The 14,388-nt window shown below is 47.0% G+C and overlaps 1 protein-coding gene across 1 annotated transcript in view; it reads right to left on the reverse strand.

Annotated features, from left to right (window-relative positions):
- The window catches only part of LOC123242023 (ciliary rootlet coiled-coil protein 2-like), a 129,112-nt gene that overhangs the window by 84,625 nt on the left and 30,099 nt on the right, over window positions 1–14,388 (reverse strand). Inside the window, exons 8-12 of the mRNA XM_044669518.1 lie at window positions 14,071–14,177; window positions 8,749–8,976; window positions 5,236–5,332; window positions 5,061–5,150; window positions 4,092–4,307 (exon numbers count right to left, since the gene is read on the reverse strand). Of these exons, the coding sequence (XP_044525453.1) occupies window positions 4,092–4,307; window positions 5,061–5,150; window positions 5,236–5,332; window positions 8,749–8,976; window positions 14,071–14,177 (738 nt within the window). The remainder of the gene's footprint in view (window positions 1–4,091; window positions 4,308–5,060; window positions 5,151–5,235; window positions 5,333–8,748; window positions 8,977–14,070; window positions 14,178–14,388) is intronic.

The raw sequence follows: 14,388 nt of genomic DNA on the forward strand, positions 1-14,388 counted from the left end.
TGAGAACAATGAGTTTGTGTGAGTGCTTGGGAGGCCAGCCCCCTACTGAGTCAGGCATCCCAGGGGCTCCGGGGGCAGAGTTTGGTGCCCTGTTCCAGGGATGTGGGCTGGGAAAGGGCCCAGACCATTTATGAGCAGCGGGGGCCTGGCGCAGCTTCCTTTACCCCCTCAGCCTCTCACCCTTCCTCCCTGCTCTTGAGATCCCTCTGTTCAAGAAGCAGCTCAAGTGACATCCCTTCCTGAAGTCTTTTCTGAATTTTCCTCCTCAGCCTCCCCCTCCATCTTCCCCAAAGCTTGGTCCTAACTCTGGGTATTTCCCACGTTCCTGCTGAAGTCTGATCACTAGTGAACGTGTCTCAGCTCCCCAGACCGATTGTAAGGCCTGCCAGGGTCAGGAGGCACCTTGGTCGCAGTCAGACACTGGGCTCTGGATGGCAATTCTTCAAGGAACTGCGATTCAGGCCTGTGGGGAGACCAGTGCAAGCGGCAGTGTAGCTCAGGAGAGAGAGTGCAGAGTCTGGGGGGGGGGGGGGTTGGAGTTCTGACCCTACTTACCAAGGTGCCGGGCACTGCAGGCTTGGTTCTGGGGCTACTCAACAGTCTGCCTGAATAGGAGAACGTTGTACACAGAGGCTGATACACTGTGGTACAATCGAACCTAACGGACTTCTCTACTAGCAGCAACGCAAGGATCCAGAGCAAGGCTCAGGGACTTACGGGAAAGACGCTACCCACATCCAGAGGAAGAACCGTGGGAGCGGAAACGCAGAAGAAAAACAACTGCTTGACCACATGGACTGATGGGGCTATTATTGGGGCTGTGGATGCTAAACGATCACTCCAGTGCAACTATCAATAATTTGGAAATAGGTCTTGATCAATGATACATGCAAAACCCAGTGGAATTGTACATTGGCTACAGGAGGAGAGGGAAAGAACATGAATCATGGAACCAAGGAAAATATTCTAAATTTAAAAATATTTTAAAAGAACAGTCCGCCTTTGAGGAGCTGCTGTTCTACTGGGACATAAAGGGGGCACATCACACAATCTGTCTGGGCCCAAGTTGACTCATCTGTAAAATGGAGCTGAGCTGGGCATGGTTTCGTCCTCTCAATGTCAGCAGCATCTCACTCTGTTGCCTTTCTCATTTTTTATTTCAGAGGCTGCTGTGTCGGTGATTTCATTGCTGTAAGGAAACTCTCCCTATCCATGGGAAGAGGGGCCGCCCTTGTCTCTTCTGTTCTCTCCTGCCTCTTTGCCTCTCCTTTTCTCTTTCCTGGTACTTCTCCCTGTCCCCCCCCCTCTCTTCTCCTCTCCTCTCCTCCCCCCGTCACGCACGGCTGTGGAAGATCCTGGGGTGCCAACTTGGTTGTTTTCAGAGACAAGGTGCCCGGATGTCCAGTGTGAAAGGGCTCACCTCTCAGGGCAGCGCCAGCAGGCTTGCCTTGGAGCCTGGCTCCTGCATTTGGGGAGAGGTGAGCCATGGACCCAGATGGGCCAGGGGGTGAATAAGCTGTGCCTTGCTGTAGGGCAGGGATGGCAATCCCCGCCAATGGTGGAACCAAGGTGAAGGAAGAGTACTAGGGAGGCCCAATGATTCAGTCCAACTGAGACCTCTGGGGCACGGCCATGGGCTTCTATGAGTGGCTGCGGGAAGGGGTTCCGTAGGTTTAAATCTAAGCATTTCAGTGAGCTCCCAAAGGACGCTTTGGTTTATCTTCAGACGGAAAAGGGTGTGGGCTCTTTGGTGTGAGAGGCTGAGGGTGCCTAGCCCTCATGGGGCTCTCTCCAGGCTCGGCTTATGGGGGGAGGGGTAGCGCCAAGGAGGTTTCCATTTAGGCTAGGCTAGATGGCCTCTGCAGTTCCTTTGCACAGAGACATTCTGGGATTCTCTTGTTACTGGCCACAACCTTCAGGTTAATGGGTGCCGGACTAGATGGCCATTGTGGTTCCCCACTGTTGTTTCCAAAGACTCTTCCCCGAAGGACACGAGCCATTCTTCCAACCTGGTGCTCCCTGATCATAGGTCTGGCACTCAGCCCAGTGCCCAGCACACAGGAGGTGTTGGTTTACTCGATCACGGTTACATGGCACTAAGCAAAGTGCTTTTCTCGGAACACCCCTAAGAGAAAGGCAGGGCAATGTTTTGCCAATGGAGAAGTCAGTGGGCTCTAAGAGAGGTGACGTGATCCCCGTGATCCCATACAGAGCCGTTCAGTACTGGAAGGGTCGGGGCAGGCCTGGAATTCAGATGTTGACTCCAAGCCCCGTGTTCTTTCCTCTGCCCTCCCACGTCCCTCCATCGCCCTCTCCATCCGGCACTTGGTGAAGTAACAAGGAGAACGATGATGGAGAGCGGGTGTGAACAGCACAGAGGCCTCTTATTGGATCCCCGGCGAGGCCCTCCAGGTCCTCTACCCTTACGGATGATGAGGCTGCCTCCCAGTGAGACTCGTCCATGGCCGTGAGCTCTAGGAAGCTCCGGGGATAGAATTTGTACCCAGACTTTTGCTAGCTTCTGGTCCAGTGCTCTTCCCACTATTCCATGGTGCTCTTCAGGGAAGTCCAGCTTAGGGGTTAGTGCTCAATTCTTTGGTAGGGCAGGGCCATTAATAGCTTACTTGATCATCGTTGATCTTGGAGCCCTTAATTCTATGTGTGATCTAATGTGGCCTATCATATAACTGAGCCCCTTAATTAGGCATGAACATGATTTTACTATAGAAGGAAATATATTGTTTCATTAATTCATCCATCCATTATCTATCTATTTACTAAAAAACCAATGTCTGCTAACTACGCTCCATCTTACGCCTGTCATTCCCCTTTCCCTCTTTTATCTCGCATCTTATCCTTATTTTTATTTTTTTAAACCCTTACTTTCTGTCTTGGAATCATTACTAAGAATTGATTCCAAGGCAAAAGAGTGGTAAGCCTAGGCAACCATGGTTAAGTGACTTGCCCAGGGTCACATAGCTAAGAAGTGGCAGATTTGAATTCAGGACCTCCCATCTCTAGGCTTGGCTCTCAATCCATTCAGCCAACTCTCTGCCGCATCCTACTTAGTTTTAAGTAAAATCAGTTGTGTTCCCTTTCTTCTACTCCTGGATGTAGGATAGCCAAAAGCATTGATCTCTTCCCCTCACTGCCCCCATGGCCAGGTCCCTACCAGGTCAAAATGATCAGTCTGATCTTTGTTTCTCTTTGACCTTCCTGGGGACTGAAGAGAGAAGTCATAGTAACCTCCTATAATACATTCCCATCCATGTAACATCCCCCAAACCCATCTCTCCCATCACTGCCCATTCCAGATTTCATCCTTTAACTCTTCCCATTTTCTTGAATCCTATCAGGTGATCTTTTCCCTCTTTTTTCCCTTTTCACCAAAGCCCTTTCCTCCTTCTTCTCGATGGGGTCCTGCCTAGCCAGCAATGGTATCCTGTCAAACCACCCTGCTGAGATGCCTCTCCTGGAAAGTAGTATCGGTTGTCTGGACCTGGACCTCAAAGGGCGAGAGCCGTTTCCCTCCCCTCCCCTCTCAGGCTAATCACTTAATTATTCTTTATTTGGTCTCTGATGGGTGGTTCATCTGATGGGTGCGTGAATGTAAATTAAACAAATCCACTATACTGAACCACCCCAGAGCATGCCCCCCGTGTCCCATCCAGCCATCCAGCCACAAACTGGCCTCTTCAGGAGCATCTTGCCATGTGTGCTACTTGCTACTTGTACTTCTTGCCTCCCTGCATTTTCTACATCTTGCTCTGAAAATAATAATCCAATACTTCTAGAGAAGCCTTGACAAATAGACTATCCTATGGCTCTACTCACCATCCCTCTTCCTTGGCCCCCATTTGCTCTAGTCTAATGTACTCAAGATCCTCCCTTCCTGTCTATCACCTCCCCTCAAAGCCATCTTCAATGGCCATCAGATTCCATGCATTGGATTGACCCAAGCATTTTGGGGAACTCCAAGTTAAGGCACTGGCTTTTTATTATTTTCCTTTCCAGTTCCCAGTTTGGGGAAGCCCAGGATCCCATCGCCTGGCCTGTTCTAAGCAGCCCTGGGTGCTTGGGGTCCTCCCAACCTGTTCCTGTTGATGTCTCTTTTGGAGGGCTCCCCGGATGGCCTGCACAGATGCATCCTGGTATAGAGGGGAGCAGGGCTGAGGCAGGGATGCCTGCTGCGGAGGAGAGGAACCGGAGTGCAGAGGGGATGTCTGTCTTCCAGGCTCTTCCTTCCTTCCATCCCTTATGTTCTCTGCCGAGGGAAGGGCTACATTCTCAGCATCGGCTAGAACTAGCTTTAAAGGGAAAAGAGAATGGAGAAAACAAATGAATGACCTCACAACAGACACATTGGACACCTCACTATCTACAAATCTTTTCATGCTTATGATCTCATTTAATCCTTACAGTGGCCCGAGAAGGAAGACACTCAAGGTAGCATTGTCCTCATTTTGCAGATGAGCAAACTGAGGTACAATGAAGTCAAGTGATTATCCCAGATCTGTCCCTCACTGTCTGTGTGACCTTGGGCCAGAGTTCCCCAAACTCTCTGGATCTTGGTGTTCTCCTCCGTAAAACGGGAAGGGTAGATGATACAGCTCCCATTTCTAGAGCCGAAGTCTCAGAGACAGGAAACGTCAATCAAGTATTGGACAAGGGAGCCTGGCTCGTGAGCCATCCCCTATTTTTGGTTAACTGTTCGAGAGCATCGGTTTCATCTCATCAACCAAAAACAAGAGGTTCCCCTCATAGAAGTAACAGTTTACCTATCCTGTGTGCCTGATAGGACTTTCCCAGTACTGGTCACATGGTAGGACTAGCCACCTCACTGGTGGTTTGGTCCCTTCTTTTTCTACTCTCTTTTCTCCTTTGCACACTCTTTGTTCTGTGACTGAAATGGAGCCTCAGACATTTACTGGTCAGGCCACTTTGGAGAAGGACCCTTTGCCTCCCATGCCTCAGTTTTCTTCTCTTTAAAATGAAGAGCTCCGGCTCCATGGCCAGCTCTACATCTGTGCTCCTCTGATGCCCCAGGACTAATACGGCACCTTTGTGATGTGGTTTAAAACATGATGCAGAGACTCCACTTCATCCTTTAAAGCCTCCGCTTCCAGGCGGTCGCCGGTGTGTGTGGATTCCTGGATTCAGAGAAGCAAATATCTTAATGATGCAAGCAGGCCTTGGGGAATGGGAGTGAAAGGAAAGAGCCAAGAGTACACGCACCAGCTTCTGCAGGTCCAGTTTCAGGGAAGATATGGCCTTCTCTTTCTTAGCATTTTGCTCCTGGAGCCTTTCTTCTAGCAGAGTCAGCTCTGTGAGCCTAGAACACGGAAGCCCGAGACAGAGCAGAGCGATGTTATTATCCAAAGAGAGAAGAGATGGAGGTCTGAGAGCGATGGTGGGCAGGCTTCAGAGCTGTCTCAAATTCAGATGAGCTAAGCGTGAAATTCATTTCAATTCAACAGATACTTCTTTCCTTAAACCCTTCTCTTCTGTCCTAGAACAGACACTAAGTACTGGTTCTTGGGCAGGATAGTCCCAAGTCATACAGTTAAAAGAAATGTCAGACCAAATTTGAACCCAGGACCGCCCATCGCTAGACCTGGCATTCTTATCTACCTCGCTGCTTCTTCCATGAACAATTCTTAAAGGCCTTAAATTCTTAGTTTGTTGGACCCTGAATATACAAAAATGAATCAGTCCTTGACCTCAAGGAACTCACATCCTATTGAGAGAAGAGGTACAAAATGTACACTAGTGAGTATATGATAAAGAGTCAAAGCAAGAAGAAGTGGGGGATCAAGGAGGACCGCATAGAAGATGTGGAATCGGAGCTGAGCCCTGTAGGAAGATTCAGAGAAAAGGAGATCCCAGAATCCCAGATCTGGGAGGAACCTCAGTAGTGATCTGGTATGATCCATAACTGGGAAATAATCCCCCGATGATATTTCCAACAAGTGTTAGTCCAGACTCTAGCCTGTTCTTAATGAACTCCCAAGAGGGAGAACCCACGACTGCCCAAGGCAGGCCATTGCAGCTTTCTTGGACACTTCTAATTGTGTGAAAGCATTTCCTGATATTGATCCTCAATTGACCTCTTTCTATCTTCTACCCACTGTTACTGGTTCTGTCCTGTGGGGTCAAACTGAATAAGGTAATCTGGCCTTTACCTGACCACCCTTCAAATATCCGTTGACAGCTTTTATGACCCCACTGGGCCGCCTTCTTTCTAGGCTAAACATGCCAATTTCCTTGAACCAATTCTCACATGACAAGGTCTTAAAGCCTTTTACCACCCTGGTTGTCCTCCTCTAAACCCTCTTCAGTTTCCTAATAACCTTCCAAAACTGTGGTACCCCAAACTGTGCAGAGTATTCCTGCCAGATATGGCCCGTCCTGGGATAATCTCTCTATGCAAGGAAGCAACCCAAGGCCAAGGGATCTTTTCTGGCCAGCAAATGCCATGCTGGCCCATATGAGGAAGGATTATATTCCCTAAGTACTGCCTCTTCGGAGGTTCAGAGCTGGGAGACTGGCTGGTAAGGTTGGGGAATAGCCAATAATCCAGTTTGGCTGGAATGGAGAGTTCATTTGAATAGACAGACAGATAGGTAAGTAGGTAGTTAGGTAGGTAGATAGATAGATGGATAGATGGATGGATAAATAGATGGTAGATGGATAGATAGATGGATGGATAGATAGATGGATGGATGGGTAGATGGATGAATGGATGGATGATAGAGAGAGATGGATGGATGGATGGATGGATGGATGGATGGATGAATGGATGGATGGATGACAGAGAGATGGATGGATAGATATATAGAGATGTATGTATGTATGTATGGATAGATAGATAAATGGATAGATAGATAGATAGGTAGATAGAGATAGCCATCTCTACTAGATTGTAAATGATAATGATAAATATAGACAGACAGACAGACAGATAGACAGATAGATACATCATCATTCCTACTAGATTTTAAGTGATAGAGAGGGAGATAGATGGATAGCTGATAGCTGATTGGATAGATAGATAATAGATAGGTAGATGAATAGATTGCTAAAGAGATGATAGCTGGATAGATAGAACATTTTTTAAGCACTCACTATGGGCCAGACTAAGCTCTTGGGAATAGAAATATAAGGAAAAAGAAAGATGGTCCCCACCCTCAAGGAGCTTACATTTCAATGGGAGAAATCAATATATCAAAGGGAGCTGAAAAGTAGGGACTGATTAAGGATGGTGACATCTAGTTGAAGGCAAGGTTCAAACATCTAGAGCAGGGGTTCCCAAACTTTTTTGGCCTACCGCCCCCTTTCCAGAAAAAATATGACTTAGCCCCCTGTCACATACTATCACCGCCCCCTTACAGTTATTCACTGCCCCCAAATGCACCTGCAGGCATCACCACTTCCTGGATTGCTGCAGCACCCACCAGGGGGCGGTGGCGCCCACTTTGGGAATCACTGCTCTAGAGAGTCAGGATTGGAGCTGAGTTAGAGGACATCGTGGTTGGGCTGGACATTTCCTCAAAGAGAGGTTCTGGGCTAGAACTCTATAATTGGAGGAAGTGATCACAGGGTGGAAGTACCAAAGGGAACAGGAAGGCGTAAAGATCCACAGGAGCCAGATTCTGAATGTCCTCAGACCCAAAGGGGCTTCTACTTGAACCTAGAGGTAACAGGGGACAGCAAAGCATTTTTGAGCAGGGGAGTGACTTAATATGTCCAAGGACGTTCTGATAACAGCCACGTGAAGGATTGGGGAGGGCAGTGTCTGGAGTCTGGTGTCTGATGGCTCAATCAAGAGGCTATGACAATAGTCCAGGAATGAAGTGAGGAAGATTTGATCTAAGATGGTGGTCAAGTGAGAGGAGAGGAGGAGACAGATGCAAGAGATGCTAGGAGACAATGTTAAGTGACTTGCTCAGGGTCATACAGTTATTAAGTGCTGAGGTCATATTTGATCTCAGATCTTCCTGACTCCAAATCCAAAAGTCTATCTACTTCACAATCTAGTGTCCTTGTGTTATAGATGAGGAAACTGAGGCCCAGAGAAGTTCAGACTTGTATCTGGCCCATAGTAAGTACTTAATAGAGGTCTGAAAATCATGTAACATCCAGCATGTTGGGTCCCTTGGAACAGAAGCTTCCCGAGGGTGAAGGCTGGTCCATTTCTATCTTTGTACATTCAGTCCCGGGTGCTCAGGAAATGCTTAGTAAAAGCCGGGTGACTAACTGACCAATGGCCGCATCATGGCTTTACCTCAGCTTTTACTCACTCCACGGGTCCCTCCTGATCCCGGCTCTGATGGGGCCCCACCACCTGGGACAGTTCTATTTCCCAGCCTTTCTCAGAAATTCCTGCTTGTATGGCCTGGCTTGTCTGGGGCGTGCTCTGACCAACGAGCCTTGATGAAGCACCTACTATGTGCCCGGTGCTGTGCTACGTTCTGGGAGCACAGAGACAGACAAAAGCCCAGTCCCTGCCTTCACTGCTCCCAGGCCAATGAGGGAGACAACAGGCAAAGCACTGTGGGCAGAGCAGACAGACGGCCCCACCCTCTCGAGTGGAAGCCCACCGAGAACACGAATGGTTTCATTCTTTGTGCGCGTGTGGCCGGCGAGGTGCCTGGCACCCAGGGGCGCCTCCTATGTATGCTTGTTGGTGGCCCGAGTGAGTGAGTGATTCTCCGGGGCTCCTCGGGGCCCCCCCCCGCCCGCTCTCACCTGGAAGTGAGCCCAACTTTTTCGGCATCCCAGCGGCTCTGAAGCTGGATCATCTCCCGCACCTTGTCCCGCAGCTGCTGCTCCAGCCAGACGCTGTTTCGGGTTTGCTTCTCCAGGGAGGAGAGCGCGTGGCTCTCTGACAGCCGCAGGTTGGAGTCGAGCCTGAGGCAGGCGGTTTGCAGCCGGCGTGCGGTCCTGGCCAGGTCAGACTTCATATCCGTTAGCCCTCTGATGGAGGAAGAGAGACAGGACCGGAGAGACGATGGCTTTGCCCATCGCGCATCTCTCCGATCGCCTGAGCCTCAGTTTCCTCATCTTTAAAATAGGAAGATGGACTCGAGCCTAACATCTAAGATGGGGCTGAAGTGATGTCGGTCATCCCATTACAATGAAAAAGGAACCTTCATCCGTTGGCCCCAAGAAGCCCAGACAGGCAGCGGGTTGGGACCAAGGAGTCTCGAGTCTAGGGCAGAATCGTGGTTGAGCTTTATTCCCCCAGTCTGCAGCTACCCCCTTCCCCTCCTGAATGTGCACTTGGTACTGCTTCCAGTGGAAGGTCAGCTCTGCGAGTATCTTTTCTTTTTCTTTTCCTCTCCAGCGAGACGCCTTGGACGTGGCAGGGGTGCAACAAATGGTGGTGGAATTGAATTGAAATTGTTATCTCATCTTTTTCAGAAAAAAAAAATGTAGGGCGGAGGAGTGCCACTCCTAGTGGCTTGGATGAGCGAATGATGCCATTGGGGAGCCCCCGAGTTAATTACGCTGGAGAGAAATCCCATCTAGCCAACCCTGAAGCCCCATTCTAAAAGGAAAAGAAGGGCTGTTGGAAACATGTCTATTCTAGGTAATGGGATGATTGGCTGAAGGGGTTTGAGGATTTTGGGAACTTTGGCAGCCCTTCGCCAAGCTGCTCGTTTGCCATTCCTCCCATGATGCTGGAGTGCTTCTGTCTTCACTAGCTTTTCTGCTGGGGGAGGGAAGGGGCATTTTATGGATATGAAGTTAACTTAATTTGTATTGCTTCCATTTTTAAGGGAAATTGTTAAAAAGTCCTTACCTTCTCTCTTAGAATTGATACCAACTATTGGTTCCAAAGCAAAAGAGCAGAAAGGGCTAAATTGGGGTTAAATGACTTGCCCAGGGTCACACATCTAGGAAGTGTCTGAGGTCAAATTTGAACCCAGGACCTCCTGTCTTTAGGCCTGGCTCTCTATCCACTGAGCCACATAACTTTCCAGGGAAAAAATGTTTTTTAAAGTGATTATGAAAGTAGCCCAAGACCAGAAGAAGCTGATATAGAAATAGGCAATGTAGTATAGTAACTAGAGACCCCTATGTGGAGTCAGGAGTATCTGAGGGTCAAATCCCGACTCTGGCACTCAGTAATTTTGTAGTCATAGCAAAATCCTTTCATTTCTCCAAGCCTCAGTTTCTATAACTGTAACACAAGACTAATAATATCTGTAGGATATAGGATTATTGTGAAGTTCAAATGAAATCTGTATGTGAAGGGTTTTGCATTAAAGCACTGTATATGTGTGGGCTATTACTACAATTCTAGTCTTCTGTTACTTTGACCATTTTCCCATTGGGGGCTGTTTTACCTTTGGATATTCTGTCCAGTTCTTTACAGATTTCAGATGACGATTCTACCTGATATGTTTGCAATAACTGTTTCTCCAGTTCTTTCCTCGGTTTTCCCTTTCTGTTCTTTTCCTTTTAATGAGGCCATTTTAATGCTACAGAATGCCAATTCTTACATAATAAAATTAGAGGTACCTTGTCTTTAATAATTTCTTCTGTTTGCTCATTATTCTACTGTCAACAATTGAGAATATATTGTTCCATCTTCCATTTTTAATAGCTGTTTTAGTCTATAATCTAGTTAGGATTTAGTTTGATATATATGGTATATGGTGTGCATTTAAAGTTTTTTTACCTTGTTGTTTACTAATCTCCCCAACTATACTTATTAAATAATGAACCATTTCTTAGTTTTTATCTTCTGTAGCCTAATCAAACACTAACTTTTATGTCTACCTGTTTCAATATATGGGACCTGTATTGGTTTTTTTTTTCTCTGCTAGTTTGAGAAATTTTTGATATTAGCTTCTTAGATATCAGCTTCTTCATAAGATGATTTGAAGAGATATGTTTACCTCCAAAAGTCTTCTCCCCCAGCCAGTTCTCACTTGCTATTCTCATCTAGTTGCTATCTCATACAAATTTAATCTTCGAAATACATGTTTTATAAAGAAATCCATGATTATGTTTATAGATATGTAATTAAATTCATAAATTAATTTGGTGAATATCATCATTCTTACTAAGTTGATCCAACCCATCCATGGACATTGAATGTCTCAGGGGTCACAACGACTGTGACAACAGTTTTGTAGAAGTTTTTTTTAAGGGACTGTGTCTCTCTAGATGAGTTCATTTCCACATAGAGAGTGGTTTTATTGCTATTATGAGTGGAATTACTTTTTTGTGATTTTTGAAAATTTTACTTTTTATATATAAGAATATACAACAGAAAAGAAAAGATCGGATTTTATTCATGTATATCTTAGGTTGACTTTAAATCGATCTCTCCCAAGGGTAAATGCAGTGTTAGTCTTATCTTAAGTGACAAAATGAAAGGCTTTCTGTTACAGGACATTCAAATATCAGTGAGCACGTAGGGATATAAAGTGTGAAGGTCTCCACCAATAGTTCCTCCTGTAGGCAAGAAAATTCTGGGAGTTTCCATTCAAAAACTAGTGATACAAACTGAAAGTCCTTATGGAATCAGACCGTGCCCCTAAGTCACCAATCTACCATTGCTGTCCTTTTGATTAAATGATGAAAGATTTACACCTCAAGAACCTGAGTGAGCTTGGGAAGGCCCTTAGCCTCCATGGTTTCTCCGTTTTCCCATCTGAGGAATGATGAAGTTGGAATCAATGGCTCCTAAGGATGTTTTTAGCCTTAAATCTGTGATCGTCGTTAGTGTGGGAACGCCTTCCATTCATGCGAATCTCGGCTGGTCTCTAATTGAGAGTCTTCAGGAGTCTAGAGAAGCTCAGAGAGATGAAGTGATTTGTCCATGGCCCTACAGATGGCCCTACACATAGTAAATGTCTAGGGTGGAATGTAAACTGAGGTCTTCCCAACTCTAAGTTCATCGTTCTACCTACTCCATCGGGACAGAGTTTGAGATTTGGAATCAGGAAGACCTGAGTTAAAATGCTATTTCTTTTTTTTTTTTTAAACCCTCACCTTCCTTCTTGGAGTCAATACTGTGTATTGTCTCATAGGTGGAAGAGTGGTCAGGGTGGGCAATGGGGGTCAAGTGACTTGCCCAGGGTCACACAGCTGGGAAGTATCTGAGGTCAGATTTGAACCCAGGACCTCCCGTCTCTAGCCCTGGCTCTCCATCCACTGAGCTACTCGGCTGCCCCCTAAAATGCTATTTCTGATCCTTCCTGGCTACATGACTCTAGCACTTACACTTTCACGATTGCCCGAAAACTCTGTATAGGACTGTCAGTTGCAAAAGAGTAGATGATTGACATGGATGGAGGGAGTTCCTCCGCTCTGCACTTCTCCGCCTCCACGAATCAGAGCTCGGGACTCCCCAGATGTTGTACTCAACATCATCTTCACCTTCATCCTCATCAGACACCCCGTTGAAAGGTAAAAATTCCAAATTATTCAGAGATTTTGAAACAGCCCCGTGTTGGTCACAGCAGAGACTAAACATCTGCGCCACTGACTGAGAGTTGTAGTTCTCTTCCAAACATGCTCTGCGGATAAAGCCTATATTTATTGGTTTATTTAATGTCACAGACATCTAATTTATTGGCTACATCTGTGATTACTTGGCTAATCCCTGTTTTATGTGGCCTGTTCATGTATCTGAGGGGGGGCCGCTCAGCGGCTCAAAGGGGAGAGAGCCAGGCCTGAAGCTGGAAGCTCGGGGTTCAGACTGGACCTCGGACTCTCCTTAGCTGTGCGACGCTGGGCAAAGCATTTCATGCCAGTTGGGTAGCTTTCGCCACTCCCCTCCCTGAAACCAGTGCGTGTACAGACATAAGGGAAGGAGCTCAACAGCCCTATCTGGAAGGGTCAAGTGGAATGTGCAGAAAAGGGAGTTTGTGTTGGTGCCTGGAAAATGTCTTGCTCTGAACTTCTACCTATGCAGTTAGAGAAAAGGCACACGTGTGTGTGTGTGTGTGTGTGTGTGTGTGTGTGTGTGTGTGTGAGATTTTTGATCTGTGAGAACCCAAAGGAAGAAGGTGAGGAGAAACATCTTCTTTTTTTAAACCCTTAACTTCTGTGTATTGGCTCCAAGGCAGAAGAGTGGTAAGGGTGGGCCATGGGGGTCAAGTGACTTGCCCAGGGTCACACAGCTGGGAAGTGTCTGAGGCTGGATTTGAACCCAGGACCTCCCGTCTCTAGGCCTGACTCTCCATCCACTGAGCCACCCAGCTGCCCCCAGCATCTTCTTTATTAGATCTGTTTTAACGGTGGTGTTATAAAGAAGATTCCTCAAAGAATCTGTAAGAAACTGGCAAGTACAGCCTATTCGGGAAGGCCTGTTTCCTATAATGACTGAAGGGAGTTTACAGAAAAGACTAATTTATTTCCTGAGAAACGGCATTTAACTGGTGTCTGGAGATTTGCGGAGAAGATGCTTCAGAGATCTGACGAAGTATCTGGATTGAGTTGAATGGCAAAATGGTTTTTCGGCATGTGAGGAAGAGCAACCTATTGTTATGTCAAGGGGTTGGGAGAGCCGGTTGTGAACTTCCCTGTAAAAAGATATTGTAAATAGTTCTACCAGCCTCCACTTCATTGTTGCTTTTATTTCTTAGCACGTGGCATAAAAGGAAATATTATTAGGAAGGGAGATCTCTCCAGGTTATTTAATAATTACTTAATTATTAATATTAAATTAAATATTTTTATAATTTATAATCTGTAAAAATAGATTTAAAATAAAATAATATTAAATAAATAAATGATATTTAGTGAATGAGGGTAGACGTTGGAGTCAACCGAATCATGAATGCGAACGAGTTACGGTTTCGTGAGTGAATAAGAAACGATCCCAGCAAGTCCTTAGAGCTTGGGATGGTAAAAGCAAATCCCGCAGTGAGTTAAGGGCCTGGCCGAGGGGACATGGAGGGAACCTCGGGGGTCCCGGAATCCAACCCGAACGAGAAGGAAGCCCCTGGACGGCGTTCTCCACGAGCAGCTTCTCGCCCGCTCTTGGCTGGCCCTCGAGGGCCCCTCAAGCCTTCCCCGCTTGTTCATCTCCTTCTCTGCCCAGCTTACCTCTCAGCGGCTGCCTGGAGCTCGGCGAAGTCGCTCCGGAGGACCACGGCGTGTCTCCACAGAATTAGGATCCCTCTTGGTTCTTTCCACAAGAGCGCCTCCGAGCTCTAGGGCGAGAACGGCTGCTTTCACATTTTGGTCAGCGCAGAAGAGGCTGCGTGTCTGTTTGGGGGATCTCAGGATCATCAGTGTAGAGCTGGAAAGGGCTTTAGGGGTCATCCAGCCCAGGGGCTCTCAGACCAGATTAAAATGGAATTGGGAGGGGCAGCTGGGGAGCTCAGTGGATGGAGAGGCAGGCCTAGAGACGGGAGGTCCTGG

The sequence above is a fragment of the Gracilinanus agilis genome, chromosome 3 (assembly GCF_016433145.1).
Source record: "Gracilinanus agilis isolate LMUSP501 chromosome 3, AgileGrace, whole genome shotgun sequence".
Lineage (NCBI taxonomy): Eukaryota > Metazoa > Chordata > Mammalia > Didelphimorphia > Didelphidae > Gracilinanus > Gracilinanus agilis.